We start from the raw sequence: 16,684 nt of genomic DNA on the forward strand, positions 1-16,684 counted from the left end.
TTACTACACTTGTTCTGATAGGTGACTGCACAGTTTAAAGACCTCTTCTCTGCGGACTTCCTCCCCATCCCAAGACCAAACCAAATTCTAAACCCACAGTTGACATGATCAGAAATGCCTAAGTTTCCTCTGAGCTGATCCAATTGGGCTCTCTAGAGAAAGAATTTGTACAGAGAGACCCAGAGACTGAGAGTCAGTTAGTGATTGTCCCTAGATCGGGAAAGGGATATGGTTTGGGTGGCCATGTTGGGTTCATACTCACCGATAAAAAAATAGGGGGCCAGTCTGCAGTGATGAGCAGAAGAACGTTGCAGACACCAGAGTGAAGCAGAGACCAGAGACTAGATGACATCTGGGAGAGAACAGCCACCTCAGGTCTTGACTGTACATCTTGCTAAGGAGGCCCAGTGAAGCTTCCTGCTCTGAGGTTCCCATACTCCACAGCCTAAAGAGTGTGGAGCACTTGAGAACTAGTGGTCAGGAACTCAAATTCTGGAGCCAAATCTGCCTGAGTTCAAAGCCTGACCTTGCCACTACTAGCAGGGTGCTACAAAACAAACTATTTTGTCATTTGTTAACAGCAATGTGTTAAATTCCAAAATCTCTAAACTTTATTATAATCATCATTGCCTGCTAGTAAGAAATAAGTACTTGAATTCAGTAAGTCTATGATAATGAGATAGCCTTCCTTTTTAGACTCATTAAAATCAATCAATTCCTCCCTCTTGAAACAAGCAGAAAAAGAACCTACATCCATTTGGGAAGAACTACTCCATGGTGCCAGACTAGGCTCAAAGCCTCCCTGGTTGAGCCATACTCACTAACATCTAAAGGGAAGCAGATGTGACAACAGCCTTACCCTTCAGGAAAAGTTCCAAGATAAGCAGGACCATTTCCATTTTGATCCTTAATGATTTCAGCTATCCTGGCAGAGATTTTTTTCCACTAGCTATATTAATTAAGTATAATTCAGCAGAAATTTCAGGCTATTTAGCATTTTTTAAAAATAGAAAACACAGACGTGCCTTGTAGCACAAAGGTAGGCCCTTGGCCATAGCAGGCCAAGGGAGGCCCTGTTAGGGGGGCAGGCATCCAATGACTGTGCCTAATATCCATGACTCTCTGACATGAGAGATCCCTATGCTTAGCTGGTTCCTGGATAACAGGTGGGAGGAAGCATTTTCATCTAGTTGAGCACTCTTAAACATGAACTACAGTTTTTTAACATTCAAGATCCCCAACACCTGGCAAAACACAAAGAAAACATTTTGAGACCCATTTTACTAATATGGCTTGCAAAGTTCCTAGTAGCTTGCCTATAACAACACTGTAATGGAAAGAGGCTGTGTAAATGAAGCATATTTTCCCTGTGAAATACACACAAGGTAAAAAAAAAAAAAAAAAAAAAAAAAAAACAAGGAGACATTCTGCTTTCCTCTGGAACCCACAATGATGGGAAAGAGGCTCACTCTCACCCTAACAACAAGAAAAAGATAAACTACAAAACTATAACCTGTCCAGAACATATATAAACAAATAAAAAGAAATCACCTAAGGGGTGCCTGGGTGGCTCAGTCAGTTAAGCACCTGACTTCAGCTCAGGTTATGATCTCACGGTTGGTGGGTTCCAGCCCTGTGTGGAGCTCTGTGCTGACAGCTCAGAGCCTAGAGCCTGCTTTGGATTTTGTGTCTTCCTGTCTCTCTGCCCCTCCCCTGCTCGCTTGCTCTCTCACACTCACTCTCTCTATCTCTCAAAAATAAATAAACATTGAAAATTTTAAAAAAACAAAGAAATCACCTTAAAGTTTTAAACAAATTGTGAAAGGTTTAAGTATGGCCACCATAAGCCAGAATGCAAGGGGAGCTCCCAACTACCTGGAGGCTCTTCTCCCTAGACTGGGTATAGGGTAGGAGACCGGAGAGAGCCGGGGGGCAGACCAGGAGGAGGGGAGGTGCCCAGGAAAAGCACATTTCTCCCTATGGACAAAAGCCTTCAGATGCTGAAGGAAAGCAGCTAACCCTTTAACTGGACTCCAGGGCACAAGTGAAGCTTGTGCTTGGACACTGCAGCTTGGATAAGATTAAAAGAAAACAAATAAACACCCCTACTCCTGGGGGAGGCATAGTAAACTCTCTCAAAGAAGATCTGCCAAAAAATCTGGTTCAAATTATTTTAAAGCACTTGCAAACACACCCCAGATCTGATGCTTCATGTGAATTTATCCCATCTCTACAGTAATGATAAAATATTGAACACTGGCCCCCAACCACGAAATGGTTTCACCATCTCCAAAGTGCACTGTGTGAGAGGCATGCTCAGGACACCCCAGGCTAATTCCAAAGAAAGAATTAAGGCAGTAGCTGATTCTCAGCAGGAACATAGATTATTCCACACTCACTGAAGGCAGCCTTTCACAATTCCCGCTGCTGCCCCAGTAAAGGCCCAGAGTCCAGAGGCCTTCTCATGTCCTCTGCCACCCCTGCCTCACTTCCTCTGCCATGCTGGCCCCACTGCTTCATCCTGCAGGCATTTAAGCCATCTTTTTTTCAAACCTGTGCCCTACAGAGCAAGCATGCACTGCTCATGCTGCATTCTCTACTAAGTATGAGAGGACTACTGGTAGAATATTCCTCTTGACTAGATTGGAGGGACAATAAAATACTCATTTTCATGCTTCTCTCGCTAGTCCATAAAGCAAACAATTGAAGTTATTCTATACTCACAGAGTCTCTTTTGCTATAGTCCTCAAAGGATTTCTTTTTAACCACTTTCCACTATATAGTATCATTCCAACTTGTAAAATAAGCAGAGGGACTGGCATAATTATCACCCTATGTTAGCGATGAGGAAATTCAGGGAATAAAGAAAGTCTTTCCATTCAATTCAACATGTGATTCTTGATCTCCTATAATGTGCTTAATTTAGCCTACAAGGCCATAAAGCAATATCAGTTGGGATTTCTACCCTTAGGTAAGACACAGTCATGTTATTAGAAAAGACGTTATAACACATTCAACTAACAACCAATGTTATCAGTATTTGGGAAAGAGAGAGAAAAATCAAGCTAGACTGAAAGCAAATGCTCAAAAACGTGTATGAGATGAACACCAACTATTACAGGTGTTCAGAAAAGGGAGGGAGGCTGGGCCTGGTTGGCCCATTCTAAAAGCGTTCCTGGGGAGGCCAGATTTCAGGTTAAACCCCAGAGATTAAGATAGGCAGGCAGAGTGTCGCTAGTGAAAGGAACTACAAATGGGTCCTACACAGAAGAAAGTGGGACCAAGGGAGGCTGGCAGGGCGCGTGGGCAAAACAGGGTGCTTTCCAACCCATTCAAATAGAGCAAACAAAAGAAAGAGCTTTTTCATGAACAGTGCTGAGTACTGAGCTAAACCTAAGGATAGAAAGATGAATCACACATCTCCCTGCCTTCAGAGAGCAGACAATGGGGTGGTAAGGCAGAAACCCTTCCCCAGTACCAAATTAACATAAATATCCAGGCTTTTTAAGATTATTTTCAGGCAGTAGTAAAAATTTTTGCCTTGATATAATAGAACATTGGCTTTGAAATCAGATCTCAGCTCAAATCCTGATATCTACCACTTGGTAGCACTATAGCGTTAAGCGTGCTACTGAACTTGATTTTTTTTTATTCTTAGTTTTGTCATCTTTCAAAATGAGAGTAATAACACCTACTTTTCAGAGTTGTAAAGATACAAAGGCATATGGAAAGGCCTCGCATTCAATAAATGTTACCCACCAATATTCCTAAATGGTAAAAGTTTAAACACTTATGCTTCTTCTTAGACTTTCTAGTTTCTTTTTTCTTTTCTTTTTTCTTTTTTTAACTTTGAGTTAATTAACATACAGCACAGTATTGGTTTCAGGAGTAGAATTCAGTGATTCCTCAGTTACACACAACACCCAGTGCTCACCACAAGTGCCCTCCTTAACACCCATCACCCATCTAGCCCATCTCCCACCCACCTCCCTCCATCAACCCTCAGTTTGTTCTCTATTGTTAAGAGTCTCTTGTGGTTTGTTGCCTTCTCTTGCCTTTTCCCCACCTTCCCATACATTCATCTGTTTTTTTTCTTAAATTCCACATGAGTGAAAACATGATATTTGTCTTTCTCTGATTAACTTATTTCACTTAGCATAATACATTCTAGCTCTATCCACATCATTGCAAGTGGCAAGATTTCATTCTTTTTGATGGCTGAGTAATATTCCATTGTACATAGGGGTGCCTGGGTGGCTCAGTTGGGTAAGTGTCTGACTCTTGATTTTGGCTCAGGTCATGATCTCATAGTTCATGAGTTTGAGCCCCATGTCAGGCTCTGTGCTGACAGCTCAGGAGCCTGCTTCAGATTCTGTGTGTGTGTCTCTCTCTGCTCCTCCCCCCCCACTTGTGCTTTGTCTCTCTCTCTCTCTCAAAAATAAATAAACATTAAAAAAATTCCATTATATATATACATATATACATGTATGTGTGTATGTGTACATATATGTGTGTGTGTATATACATATATACACATATATATATACACCGCACCTTCTTTTCCATTCATCAGTTGATAGACATTTGAGCTCTCTCTATAGTTTAGCTATTGTTTATAATGCTGCTATAAACATTGGAGTGCATGTACCCTTTTGAATCTGTATTTTTCTATCCTTTGGATAAATACCTAGTAGTGTAATTGCTAGATTGTAGGGTAGCTCTATTTTTAATTTTTTGAGGAAACTCCATACTGTTCTCTAGACTGGGTGCACCAGTTTGCATTCCCACAAACAGTGCAAAAGGGTCCCCCTCTCTCTGCATTCTCACCAATACCTGTTGTTTCTTGTGCTGTTAATTTTAGCCTTTCTTTTTTTTTTTTAAGTTTACTTATGTATTTTTGAGAGAGAAAGCATGAGTGGGGGAGGGGCAGGGAAAGAGGGAAAGAGAGAGAATCCCAAGCAAGCTCCACACTGTCAGTGCAGAGCCTGATGTGGTGCTTGAACCCACAAACCATGAGATCATGACCTGAGCTGAAATTGGACACTTAACCAACTGAGTCACCCAGGCACCCTAATTTTAGCCATTTTGACAGGTGTGAGGTGGTATCTCATCATAGTTTTGATTTGTATTTCCCTGATGATGAGTGATGGTGAGTATCTTTTCATCTGTTAGCCATCTGGATGTCTTCTTTGGAAAAGTGTGTATTCATGTCTTCTGCCCACTTCTTAACTGGGTTGTTTTTTGGACGTTGAGTTTGATACATTCTTTATAGATTTTGGATACTAAACCTTTATCTGATATGTCATTTGCAAATATCTTCTCCCATTCCATAGGCTGCCTTTTAGTTTTGCTGATTGTTTCCTTCACTGTGCAGAAGCTTTTTATCATGATGAAGTCCCAACAGTTCATGTTTGCTTTTGTTTCCCTTGCCTTCAGCAACATGTCTAGTAAGAAGTTGCTCCAGACAAGGTCAAAGCAGCTGCTGCCTGCTTTCTCCTCTAGGATTTTGATGGTTTCTTGTCTCACAGTTAGGTCTTTCATCCATTTTGAGCTTATTTTTGTGTATGGTGTAAGAAAGTGGTCCAGTTCATTCTTCTGCATGTTGCCATCCAGTTTTTCCAACTCCATTTGTTGAAGAGACTGTCTTTTTTTCCATTGGATATTCTTTCTTGTTTTGTCGAAGATTAGTTGACCATATAGCTGTGGGTACATTTCTGGGTTTTCTATTCTGTTCCACTGATCTATGTTGGTCTTTCTGGTTTCTTGCTTGAAATCTGCATCTTCAGATAGGTTAACTCCACAGGTTTTTTTCAAAGGCAGACAATGAAGAATCCTGGTGTGAAGGCCAGCAATGAACTAGAGGACTAAAGCTTTAGTAATGCATCTGTTGGAAGTCGATGAGACCCTGGGGTAATAAGCTCAGTCACATCCTACGGACACACTGGAAATAGAAACCATTGGTGGGAGGTCCTCTCTGAAACCAGGAGGAAGAACACTCGTTGGCAGCAATATTTCCCTCTCTTCTGCTTTTATAACTTGCCACCACCAGTGGAAAGACCTTGAGGGTGTCCCATGTGCCAAGAGACAGCAACACTCAGGCAGCTGGGCTCTGTTTCTGAGTTTTGCATTTGGCACTGCAGAGGAGAAAGCAAAGGTGTGACCCCAGGTGGGGAGAACATAAACTCTTCTCCAAAGCAGCATTTCAGGATTAGCCTTCAACCCTACTAGAACAGACTTCCACAAGGAGCAGAGGGGTGCAAGAGGAAGAGAAGAATATTGGTGGTGTCTATGATGTACTAGAGCAAAGGACAAAGTAGGAGATGATGCTGTCCTTTTATCTAAAGTCATTCTTGAGGCTCCTAGGTGGCTCAGTTGGTTAAGTGTCCAACTTCAGCTCAGGTCATGATCTCATGGTCTGTGAGTTCGAGCCCCGCATCGGGCTCTGTGCTGACAGCTCAGAGCCTGAAGCCTGTTTCAGATTCTGTGTCTCCTTCTCTCTCTGACCCTCCTCCGTTCATGCTCTATCTCTCTCTGTCTCATAAATAAATAAACGTTTAAAATAATTTTTTTAAGTCATTCTCACTATCACTGCTTCTCAAGTTTCTCCCTCCAACAGTTACTAGGGACTCACAAGGCAGCATTTACACATTCATCTTCTACCAATCCTGTGAAGTATTATTATCTGCATTTTACATATGTGGGAGCCATGACTCAGAGGTAAAGTGATGTGCTAAAGGCTACACAGCTGTTTTCTGGCAAAGCCTGTGCATGGCCTTAGTTCACATCTGGAAAGGCAGGATTTGTCACTGATATTTCCCACATTATAGAAGATGATCACCTCCATAATCAATATTATTTAGACACTAAGAAATCCTAATTTAACAAATGACCATTTTCTATAATATGGATAGTTGTTATCATCGTGACAACATTTTGGTTAATACTTGCTTGGTACCCTTCACCCAAAGCTGGCATTTCACACCATAAAGACAATGATATCCATTCAGTCTCTTTAGAGCACCACATTATATCTGAGTAAATTCAATTACCATTAAACTGAAATTCTACTCCTTCTCCTTCACCATCCCCAAATGGACAACTCAAAGGCATAAGTCACAGCATACATTACCAATGCTCGGTGAAGTAGTGAGGTAGCTGGTCTCCAAGGAGGCAACTGTGACAGCAGAAAAACTCCTTAAACCCTAACCCTACCCCAAGATATCTGCATCCTAATGCCCAGATACTGTGTAGGTCTGGAAATTCAGGTTGCACATGGAATTAAGGCTGCTAATCAACTGACCTTAAAATAAGGAGAGCCCAGTGAAATCACAAGAGTCCTTAAAAGTAGAAGAGGGAAGCAAAAGAGAGAACCATAGAGATGGCAACACAAGAAAGACCAGCCAAAAGCAATCCTGAAAAAGAAAACCAAAGCCGGAGGCACCACAATCCTGGACTTCAAGCTGTATTACAAAGCTGTAATCATCAAGACAGTATGGTACTGGCACAAAAACACTTAGATCAATGGAACCGAACAGAGAACCCAGAAATGACCCAAAAATGTATGGGTCTTTGACAAAGCAGAAAAGAGTATCCAATGGAATAAAGAGTCTCTTCAGCAAATGATGCTGGGAAAACTGGAGAGCAACATGCAGAAAAATGAACCTGGACCACTTTCTTACACCATACACAAAAATAAACTCAAAATGGATGAAAGACCTAAACATAAGACAGGAAGCCATAAAAATCCTAGAGGAGAAAACAGGCAAAAACCTCTTTGACCTCAGCCATGGCAACTTCTTACTCAACACGTCTCCAGAGGCAAGGGAAACAAAAGCAAACATGAACTATTGGGACCTCATCAAAATAAAAAGCTTCTGCACAGTGAAGGAAACAATCAGCAAAACTAAAAGGCAACCAACGGAATGGGAGAAGATATTTGCAAATGACATATCAGATAAAGTTTAGTATCCAAAATCTAAAAAAAGTATCAAACTTACCCAAAAAACAAATAATCCAGTGAAGAAATGGGCAAAAGGCCTGCATAGACACTTCTCCAAAGAAGACATCCAGATAGCTAACAGACACGTGAAAAAAATGCTCAACATCACTCATTATCAGGGAAATACAAATTAAAACCACAATGAGATACCTCATCTCACACCAGTCAGAATGGCTAAAATTAACAACTCAGGCAACGACAGATGTTAGCAGGGTGCAGAGAAAGATGATCTCTTTTGCACTGCTGTTGGGAATGTAAACTGGTGCAGCCACTCTGGAAAACACTATGGAGGTTCCTCAGAAAGTTAAAACTAGAACTCATGTGTCAATGTCTGAGCTACAAAACTGTTAAGAAAATGAATCTGTGGCGTTTTAAGCCAGTAATTTTGTGGTAATTTGTTATAGCCACGTAGAAAATGGATACAGAAACCAATATTTCCATGCCTCATGGGTGGGCATGCTAATCCTCCCATTGAGAGAAGGAGTTGTGCCCCCTCCCCTTGAATCTGGGCTGGGCCTGGGACTGCTTTGACCAAAAGAACTTGGAAAAAATGACTTAACAGGACATCAAGCCCAGTCATCAAGAAGTCCTGGCAGCTTCTTGCTTCACCCCTATCAGAGACCTGAGCTTTGAAGTAAGACCTGGAGAAAGGACCACATGGAGAGGACCTGGAAGATAAGATGCCACCATGGAGAGAGACCACATGAGGGAATATTAAACCATCCCCACAGCCCCAGTTGCCATCTGATTACAACAGCTTGAGAGAATTATGAGATATAATTAAAGGGTTGCTGTTTCAATGCACTAAGTTTTGGAGTACTTTATTACCTAAAAAACAGATAAATGAAACAGCAAAACACTATCCCACAACAGCAACAACAAAAGTTCATGGCCTATTATACATGTTGTATCACAAGAATAAATCTAGTTTAAATAGGCCTTCTAAGGAGAAGTAATTTTCACTGAAGAAATCAGTATATAATTTTTCACTCCGGAGTCTTTGTTGAACAACCTGGGGAATCTTGCCATCTTAACAATAATAAGTCTGATCTGTGAACATGGCATGTCTTCACAGTTATTTGGCTCTTCTAATTTCTTTCAACAATGATTTATAATTCTTAGATGACATGTTTTCACCTCTTATTAAATTTATTCCTGAGTATTTTGTACTTTTTTATGGTATTGTAAATTGGATTGTTTTCGTAATTTCATTTCCAGATTATTCATTGCCGATGTTTAGAAAGTTTGTTTTTTGGATTTTTTCAAAAATTTTTTTTAAGTTTATTTATTTTTGAGGGAGAGAGAGACCACGCAAGCAGAGGAAGGGCAGAGAGAGAGGGAGACAGAATCTGAAGCAGGCTGCAGGCTCCGAGCATCAGCACAGAGCCCTACGTGGGACCCAAACCCACGAACCGCAAGATCATGACCTGAACCGAAGTCAGATGCTTAACCAACTGAGCCACCCAGGTGCCCCTAGAAAGTTTGTTTTTGTATATTGACGTTGTATTCTGAAACCTTCAACTCCTTTATTAATTCTAACAGCTTTTTTAATGTATTCCTTAGGATTTTCTATTTACACAATGTCATCTGCAAGTACAGATAGTTTTACTTCTTCCTTTCCTACCTGGATGCCTTTTACTTCATTTGCCTAACTGTTCTGACTAGACTCTCCAGCATGTTTTTTGTTTGTTTTGTTTTATAAATTTTAATGTTTACTTATTTCTGAGAGAGAGACAGAGTACAAGTGGGGGAGGGGCAGAGAGAGAGGGAGACACAGAATCCAAAGCAGGCTCCAAGCTTTGAGCTGTCAGCACAGAGTCTGACACAGGGCTCTAACTCACAAACTGTGAGCCTGACCTGAGTTGAATCAAGCACTTAACTGAGCCAGTCAGTTAATGCTGGCTAGCGTAATGCTGAATCCAGCATAATGCTGAATAGAAACGGTGAGGGTAGACATCCATGTCTTGTTCCTGATCTTAAGGGGAAAGCATTCAGCTAACCCTGATGTTAGCTGTGGATTTTTAAGATACCCTTTATCAAGTTGAGGAAACTCCTCTCAATTCCTAGTTTGTTGGGTATTTTTTTAATCACAAAAAGGTATGAAATTCCATCAAATACCTTTTCTGCCTCTACTGAGATGATTATGTGGCTTTTATTCTTTATTCTATTGATATAGTGTATTACATCAATTGATTGTCAGAGGCTAAACCACCCTTGCATTCCTGGGATAAATCCCATTTGATCATGGTGTGCAATCCTTTTTATATGTTGCTGGATTTAGTGCTCATATTTTGTTGAGGCTTCTTGTATCAGCATTCATAAGAGATATTAGCCTGTAGTTTTCTTTTCGTGTAATGTCTTTGTCTGGTTTTGACATTGGGTAACACTTGCCTTTAAAATGAGTTAAGAAATGTTCCTGCTCTTCTATTTTTTAGAAGACTTGTGAGTAATTGGTATTAATTCTTCTTTAAATGTTTGATAGAATTTGCCAGTGAAGTGATCTGGTGTTTCACTCTTTCTGGATTCTGAAATTCCATAAAGGAACAATGTGATTCTATAGTCCAGAATAAAGGGTAAAGGATAGTTCTACTTGTGTACTGCATGGGTAAAACACACCTGGACACTTCTCACATGTGAACTGCATATTTTTGAGGGTACCTGACAAACTAACAAAATCCAAAGAAGGAAGTCTCCACAGTGAAAGACATCATATGAAGAGCTTTTGAAGAGCTAAATGTTTACCTGAAAAATGGGATTTAGGAGGCAAAAGAGTTATCCACAAACACTTCAGAATTGTGCTTCAAAATATAAAAATTTCCAGAGTGCCTGGGTGGCTCAGTCAATTAAGGCTCTTGTTTTCAGCTCAGGTCATAATCTCACAGTTTCATGGGTTCCAGTCCCGCATCAGGCTCTGTGCTGACAGTGCAAAGACTGCTTGGAATTCTCCCTCTCTCTCTCTCTCTGCCCTTACCCCGCTCATGCTGTTTCTGTCTCTCTCAAAAACAAATAAAGAAACTTTTTTTTTAATGCCTTAAAAATATATATATATTTATATTTATATACATTTATATATATTTTTATATATTTATATATATTTATATATTATATATTTATATATATATAAATTTACTGGTATTACTCAATACTCAAAGTCCACTCCAAGGCACAACAAATCATTCATTTATTCAATGAACTTTATTCTGCATTTCCTTAGAAGGAGGCCCTGTGTTAGGTAACTGCCTAGGATAGATAGATTGATAATGTAGAGTCTAGGAGCAGAGATAAGACAAGCTCACAAAAACTAACCATAGTACAAGGGAGAGAATGAGAGGTGTCATGTGAGTAGAATAAAACCTACTTTGAAATTCAGAGGCAGGAGTCTTTATTTCCCACTGGCAGGACAAAGGCACCTGGAAAAAGGAAGCATTGAGTTGAGCATGAAGGGTGTGTACTAATTTTTGTGGGGAGAAATATATTAAGAGGTCATTCCAGATGGAGGGAAAGCAGAAGCAAAAGTTTAGAGGTGGAAACAGAGTCAGACATCATGGTAGAACAAAGCTGAAGAAATGAATAGCCCAAGCTGACCAACAATACAGGTAGAACTATCAATTATTGGGGGATAAAACTAGAAGGGTGCCAAATAAAGTACAAAGAACTTGTATTCTAAGCTACAGAGAATGACTATGCAAAGGTACTGTTAAAGGTTTTAGAAGATACAAATGCTGTGTATAGGTGTGGGTGTTTATTCCTGGTATAAGTTAGAGGCAAACATGGGAGAGGCAGGAGGCTTGCACAATGGTTACGAGAAATGAAGTCCCGAAGCAGGTCTCAAGAAGGTCACAGTGGCGTTTGGAGAGAGACCAATGAGATATTTCACAAATTGAATCAACAAACCCTAGACCTGAACTGGCAATTCTAAGGGACCGTGGAAACAGCAGAAATCCCAGCTGGAGGAGGAACTGGCTGGCAGGGGGACTGAGAGTGGCAGAGTGAATATGGAAGTACAGTGTTATTACCCAGATGAGTGGTTAGGATAGAACTGGGGGAATGTTCTAACCTACAGTCTTGCTCCAAGCACTTCTCAGCCTTTCCCCAACTCCATAGGGCTCAGAGGCTGCTTGACAAGAAAATGCCTGAAAAGAACAATCAAACACAGAGCCAGATGTCCTGGACAGAATCCTCCCTAGCAGATGCTTCACTGGCTACCCAGTGTAAGTCTCCATGATAGTAAGGGCTGGTTGCCCCCTCAGTGAGATATCCAAATAGACGATCTGAACGGCTGCCTTCTGGTCCTGCCATTCTTTACCTCTGAAACCTTAAAAGATGAACTTTCTAAGTCTCCTTCATTTGTAACATGGGGATGATAATGTATACTACATCTATTTAACAGGTTTGTGAGGTTACACAGGAAGATGCAGACTGCTGTAAGACACACAAATGCCAGAAGTTCTCTGAGCAGAAACTACAAAAAAAAAAAAAAAAAAGTCACGTCTGTATCCTTCATAGAGCTAAGTATAGAAAAAGGGAGGGAGCAAGGTGGGCAAGAAAATACCATAGCCTGGACCCCAGGGGCCTGTGTTAACCAAGGAATATTGCCTACCAGATCTTCGAGAAGATCCCATTATCCAGAGAAACAGGAGGGACCTTGATAATCATCCAGGTCAACCTCCTTGTTTAACAAATGGGAAGTTTTACCCTGAGAGAGGCCCAGTGATCTGACCAAGATCTTTAGTGGCATATGGGGATATGGCCAAGAACACATTCACAGTTTAGATGGTGATTTTACCCACATCAGTTTACAAATAGCCTTTGAGCTGGGTGGGAAAGGATTATTAAAATTCCCATTTTTAGTGTGAGGTTCAAAGACTTGTCCAGGAGGGATTCAAATCCAAATGGCCATACCCCCCCAGTCCACTGCTCTTTCCTTACAGCACAATTTCACACACATGTGCCATTTCAAGCACAATCATTTCAGCATTCAATATATTTCAAACTCCAAATTGTTTGTTTCAGCCTGCCTTCAGCAATATTTCACATTCAACCTTCCCCAGTAGAATTCTACTGACCTTTCATCTTAAAGAAAAACCAGTGCAGCAGCCACCTTGGTACCAGAAACATATTTTAAAATGAATCATCAAAACTGGGTCTTTCCAGATAAATCACCTTCACAAAGTATATCCCTATATGTGTATCATTCAAGACGTATATCATTATTGCACTAAATACACTGGACTAGGGTGCTCGAAGAGCAATGATAGTTCATTAATTGAAGCAATATGTAACATACAAATGCTAAGAAGGCTTTTTAGCAAAGGAGTGGAACACTGAGGTAAAAACTTCCTCACTTTATCAGTAAAACCTAATTTGCATTATGGAAGGATCTCAAAGTTAGTGACCAACACTGCGAATGACCCCGATGATTCTAGTCATCAACATCCAAAGGATTTCTACCTGAATGTGTTTTTCTTTGGGGAGTCCCAGGGAAGGGGTGGGGGAAGAAAAGGCTAAGATGGAATCAACGCACCAACTGCCTCAGTGGCCTCTTTACTAAACAGGGCCTGTCCTTCCACCACAACCCTTATTTCAGGAGCAAGGCGTTCATGTTCACCTGCCCTTTTTTAACTCAACAGAAGAGGGTTAACATTGCTCAGTCCCTTGAAGCTTGCAAGGCTTCTCATTGGGGTTCACTAGTAGTGTGCTGACACCTCCAGGCGGTACTACCAACGGGCCGGGAGCCCGGCTGTGTAGCGACCCTCTACCTTAACCTGCGTTGCACTACGCGAGCTTGGGAACGAGCCTCGGGCGCTTCGCAGTACTTTCTGCTGGAAAGCACCGGCATTCGTTCCGCAAGTTCCCTCTCCTTTCTCTTCATCTCGTAAAACCTCTACACAACTCCCCACCCCGACCGGGTCTGCGCAGGTAACTGATCCTCAGAGCCCAGCAGCCCCCGAGGGAGACTAGGCACCTGCCTGGTGAAGGCACCTGCCACCGGCCTGCCCCGGCCTCGCCGGGCGTGGGGGACCTCAGGGATGCCCCCCGCACTAGCCGCCTCCACAACCACCACCGCCAGCAGCAGCAGCAGCAGCAGCAGCAGCAGCAAGGCCGAGAGGCCGGGCCCGCGCCCCACGGCCTTCCCACGGAGGGCGCTGCCCAGGGGCTGCGGGCTAGCGCGGGGAGGACACCGGCTCCCGAGACTACGCCCCCACCTCCATTAATAAAACGCAAGGGGGGAGGGGGTAAAAAAAAAAAAAAAAAAAGCTCCATTTACCGACATGAGTGATCACTGTGGCCAGTCGCCGGCTGAGCTCCTGGGGGGCCATTTCTTCCTGTAACCAAAATAGCATTTCACCGAAAAGTCACTCAGTGTATAAACAAAACAAAGCAACAGGAAAGTGTTTGTATGGCTGCTAACGGATGGTGTTTCAAAAGCATCTCCTCCCGAGGATGCGATGCCCTCACACTCTTCCTCTCTCTCTTCAGGCACAAAACGAGTCACTCCCAGCCCAGGCCAACTTTCCTGGGCCGCTCGGCCAGCCCCGCTAGCCACGCCCAGCGGGGTATTGTTTTAAAGATTAAAGTCCAGTAGCTTTGCAAACGTAACGTCTGGCTTTGAGAGAGAGGGAAATGGCAGTTTTGGAGGTGAGAAAAGCAAGTCGCCCCAAAGCTCGCCGTAACCGCGCGTCAGGCTTCCCCCGCCGAGGAAGCGCGTAGGTTTCGGGATTTGCGGTCCGGATGGGTCGGGTCTTCGGCGCCGCCTTTCGGGAGGGTCGGGAAGAAGGATGCTTGGCGGGCACACGCGGAGGACGGAAGAGCGGAGCAGCGGAGGAGCGTAGGCGACAGGCTGCCTGAGGCCCCGGCTCCTGTGCGCGGCCCGCCTCCCGCCCCGCTGCGCGCCCGGAGCTCGGGTCTCCGCGCCCACCTCTCCCCGCCCGCCGCAGCGCGCACGCGCCCGAGCACCATCTGTTGCCAGGTGGAGAAGCTGCGCCCCTTGCTCTGCCGGGAGCCCGCGCTGCGGTCGCCGAAGTGGGGGCGACTCAGGGTCTGTCCTCGCCGCTGTGGGGGAGAGGAGACAGCAATTTCCGCGCTCCTGCCGGTGCCGGGGTTCTGAACGCCGGCCTCGGCCCCTCTCCTTGCCCGCCAGGTGTCTGCGGAGCGGCCGAGGCGAGAAGAGGGCTGACGGGGAGAGGTGCAGTCATCCCGCCAGGGGCTGCTGCTCGCGCCCCCGCCCCAGGGGTTGTCACACGCAGTTATCAGCGTGCACTGGGCGCACTCGCACTTGGAGCCGGGAGCGCGGGCTGTGCGCGTACAGGGCTGGGCACGCATGTGCGACACACATCTCCACCGTGTGGGCCTTTTCCTTTGTGCAACTACTCCAGGGCGCCACCGCTCCGTCTGCCACAGAGAGGCGCGCCAATGCTCCATCCTAAAAAGGCTCTGGCACCAGTCCCACGCGGGGCCCTCCTCCCTGTCAGCTCCCGGAGCGTCTTCGAGCAGCTATCCCGCTGCAATCGCTGTCACGCAGTTTCCTCAGGTGGCCTCAGATACTACCAGACAGGTAGCAAAAGACTAATCCAGCTCAGCAGAACTCCACGGCAAAAGCCTGAGCAAATGCGAATCTGGTCAGGTTGTTCTTCAATCCATTCTGCAATGAGGGAGCCTGATTGTCTGGTCAAAAGAATGCCAGGACCATCCCAGGTTCTGAGCCGATGTCAGGAAGCTCAGCTCTTCTCTTTGACATGTAAAACGTCAGACCCCAAACACTGGATCCAATTTCTAGTAGTAGCCACTCATCCCAGGGGTTTGAGGACATTTGTAAATGCTTTCTGTAACAACTGTGGGCTGTGTCTAAGAGATGTTAGTCCACCTAGGGCCTGCGATTCATGTAAAAGGTTACTCTTTCCTTTGAGGTGTGGTCTCTTTACACTCCGCCTGCACAAGTAGAGCAACCATTTTCATAGCAACTTCTTGCAAGAGATTCAGAAAAGGGTTAAAGGCACAAAGAAGTACGGCAGCTTTGGATTGCATTTCCATGGTGGTTTCTGCCTATTCAAGAGTCACAAGTATTTTCGAGGAACCAAAACGCAGCGTTTCTTGATAGTGGTTCAGGAGCCTGGTGTCTGGTCAGAGCCAGCTATTGAGCTTTGATCACTAAAAACAAGCACATTGCTAAGGAGACAGATGATGTGCGGCTTTCCGGACTTTGCAGATCCAATGACCTCAGCTTCCTGGGTTAGGCCTGGTCCTTATGTGTGAGAATCATGGAAAGGAGGAAGATAGGGAAGGGGCTAAGGAAGAGGAGGCAGGAGAAGCTGATGAATAGGAATGAGGGAGAAAACAAAAGGGATACAAAAGAAATCACACTCAGAGTGCTGCTGTCCTTTCCCACATCTGTACCTTCAGTCTTCGAAGGTTTCCATGGAGATGAGTTGTCTGAGTTTATGGCAAGATGTAGCAGGCAGTGCCTGTCCTCAGAAACCAATTCTGCCCCTCATGTGTAACACATGCTTTCCCAGGGCCTCAACTGCTTCATGTGGGCTATGAGGAGGTGGGTCTGTGAACTCCAAGTTCCTTTTTCCAGTTCTGAAATCCTGTAATTGTAACTAAGAAGTTACCATTGATAGGACCACATAGTGTTCAATGCCTCCCCTTTCCCCCAAGAAAACAAACGGTCACTGTCTCCATTGC

At 43.8% G+C, this 16,684-nt stretch overlaps 1 protein-coding gene across 1 annotated transcript in view; it reads right to left on the minus strand.

Annotated features, from left to right (window-relative positions):
* Positions 1–14,866, minus strand: part of MCF2L2 (MCF.2 cell line derived transforming sequence-like 2) — a 260,479-nt gene extending 245,613 nt beyond the window's left edge. Inside the window, exon 1 of the mRNA XM_030330026.1 lies at positions 14,268–14,866. Coding sequence (XP_030185886.1) covers positions 14,268–14,343 — 76 coding nt within the window. The 5' untranslated portion in view covers positions 14,344–14,866. The remainder of the gene's footprint in view (positions 1–14,267) is intronic.
* Positions 14,867–16,684: the final 1,818 nt, after the last annotated feature.

The sequence above is a fragment of the Lynx canadensis genome, chromosome C2, assembly GCF_007474595.2.
Source record: "Lynx canadensis isolate LIC74 chromosome C2, mLynCan4.pri.v2, whole genome shotgun sequence".
In the NCBI taxonomy this organism is placed as follows: domain Eukaryota; kingdom Metazoa; phylum Chordata; class Mammalia; order Carnivora; family Felidae; genus Lynx; species Lynx canadensis.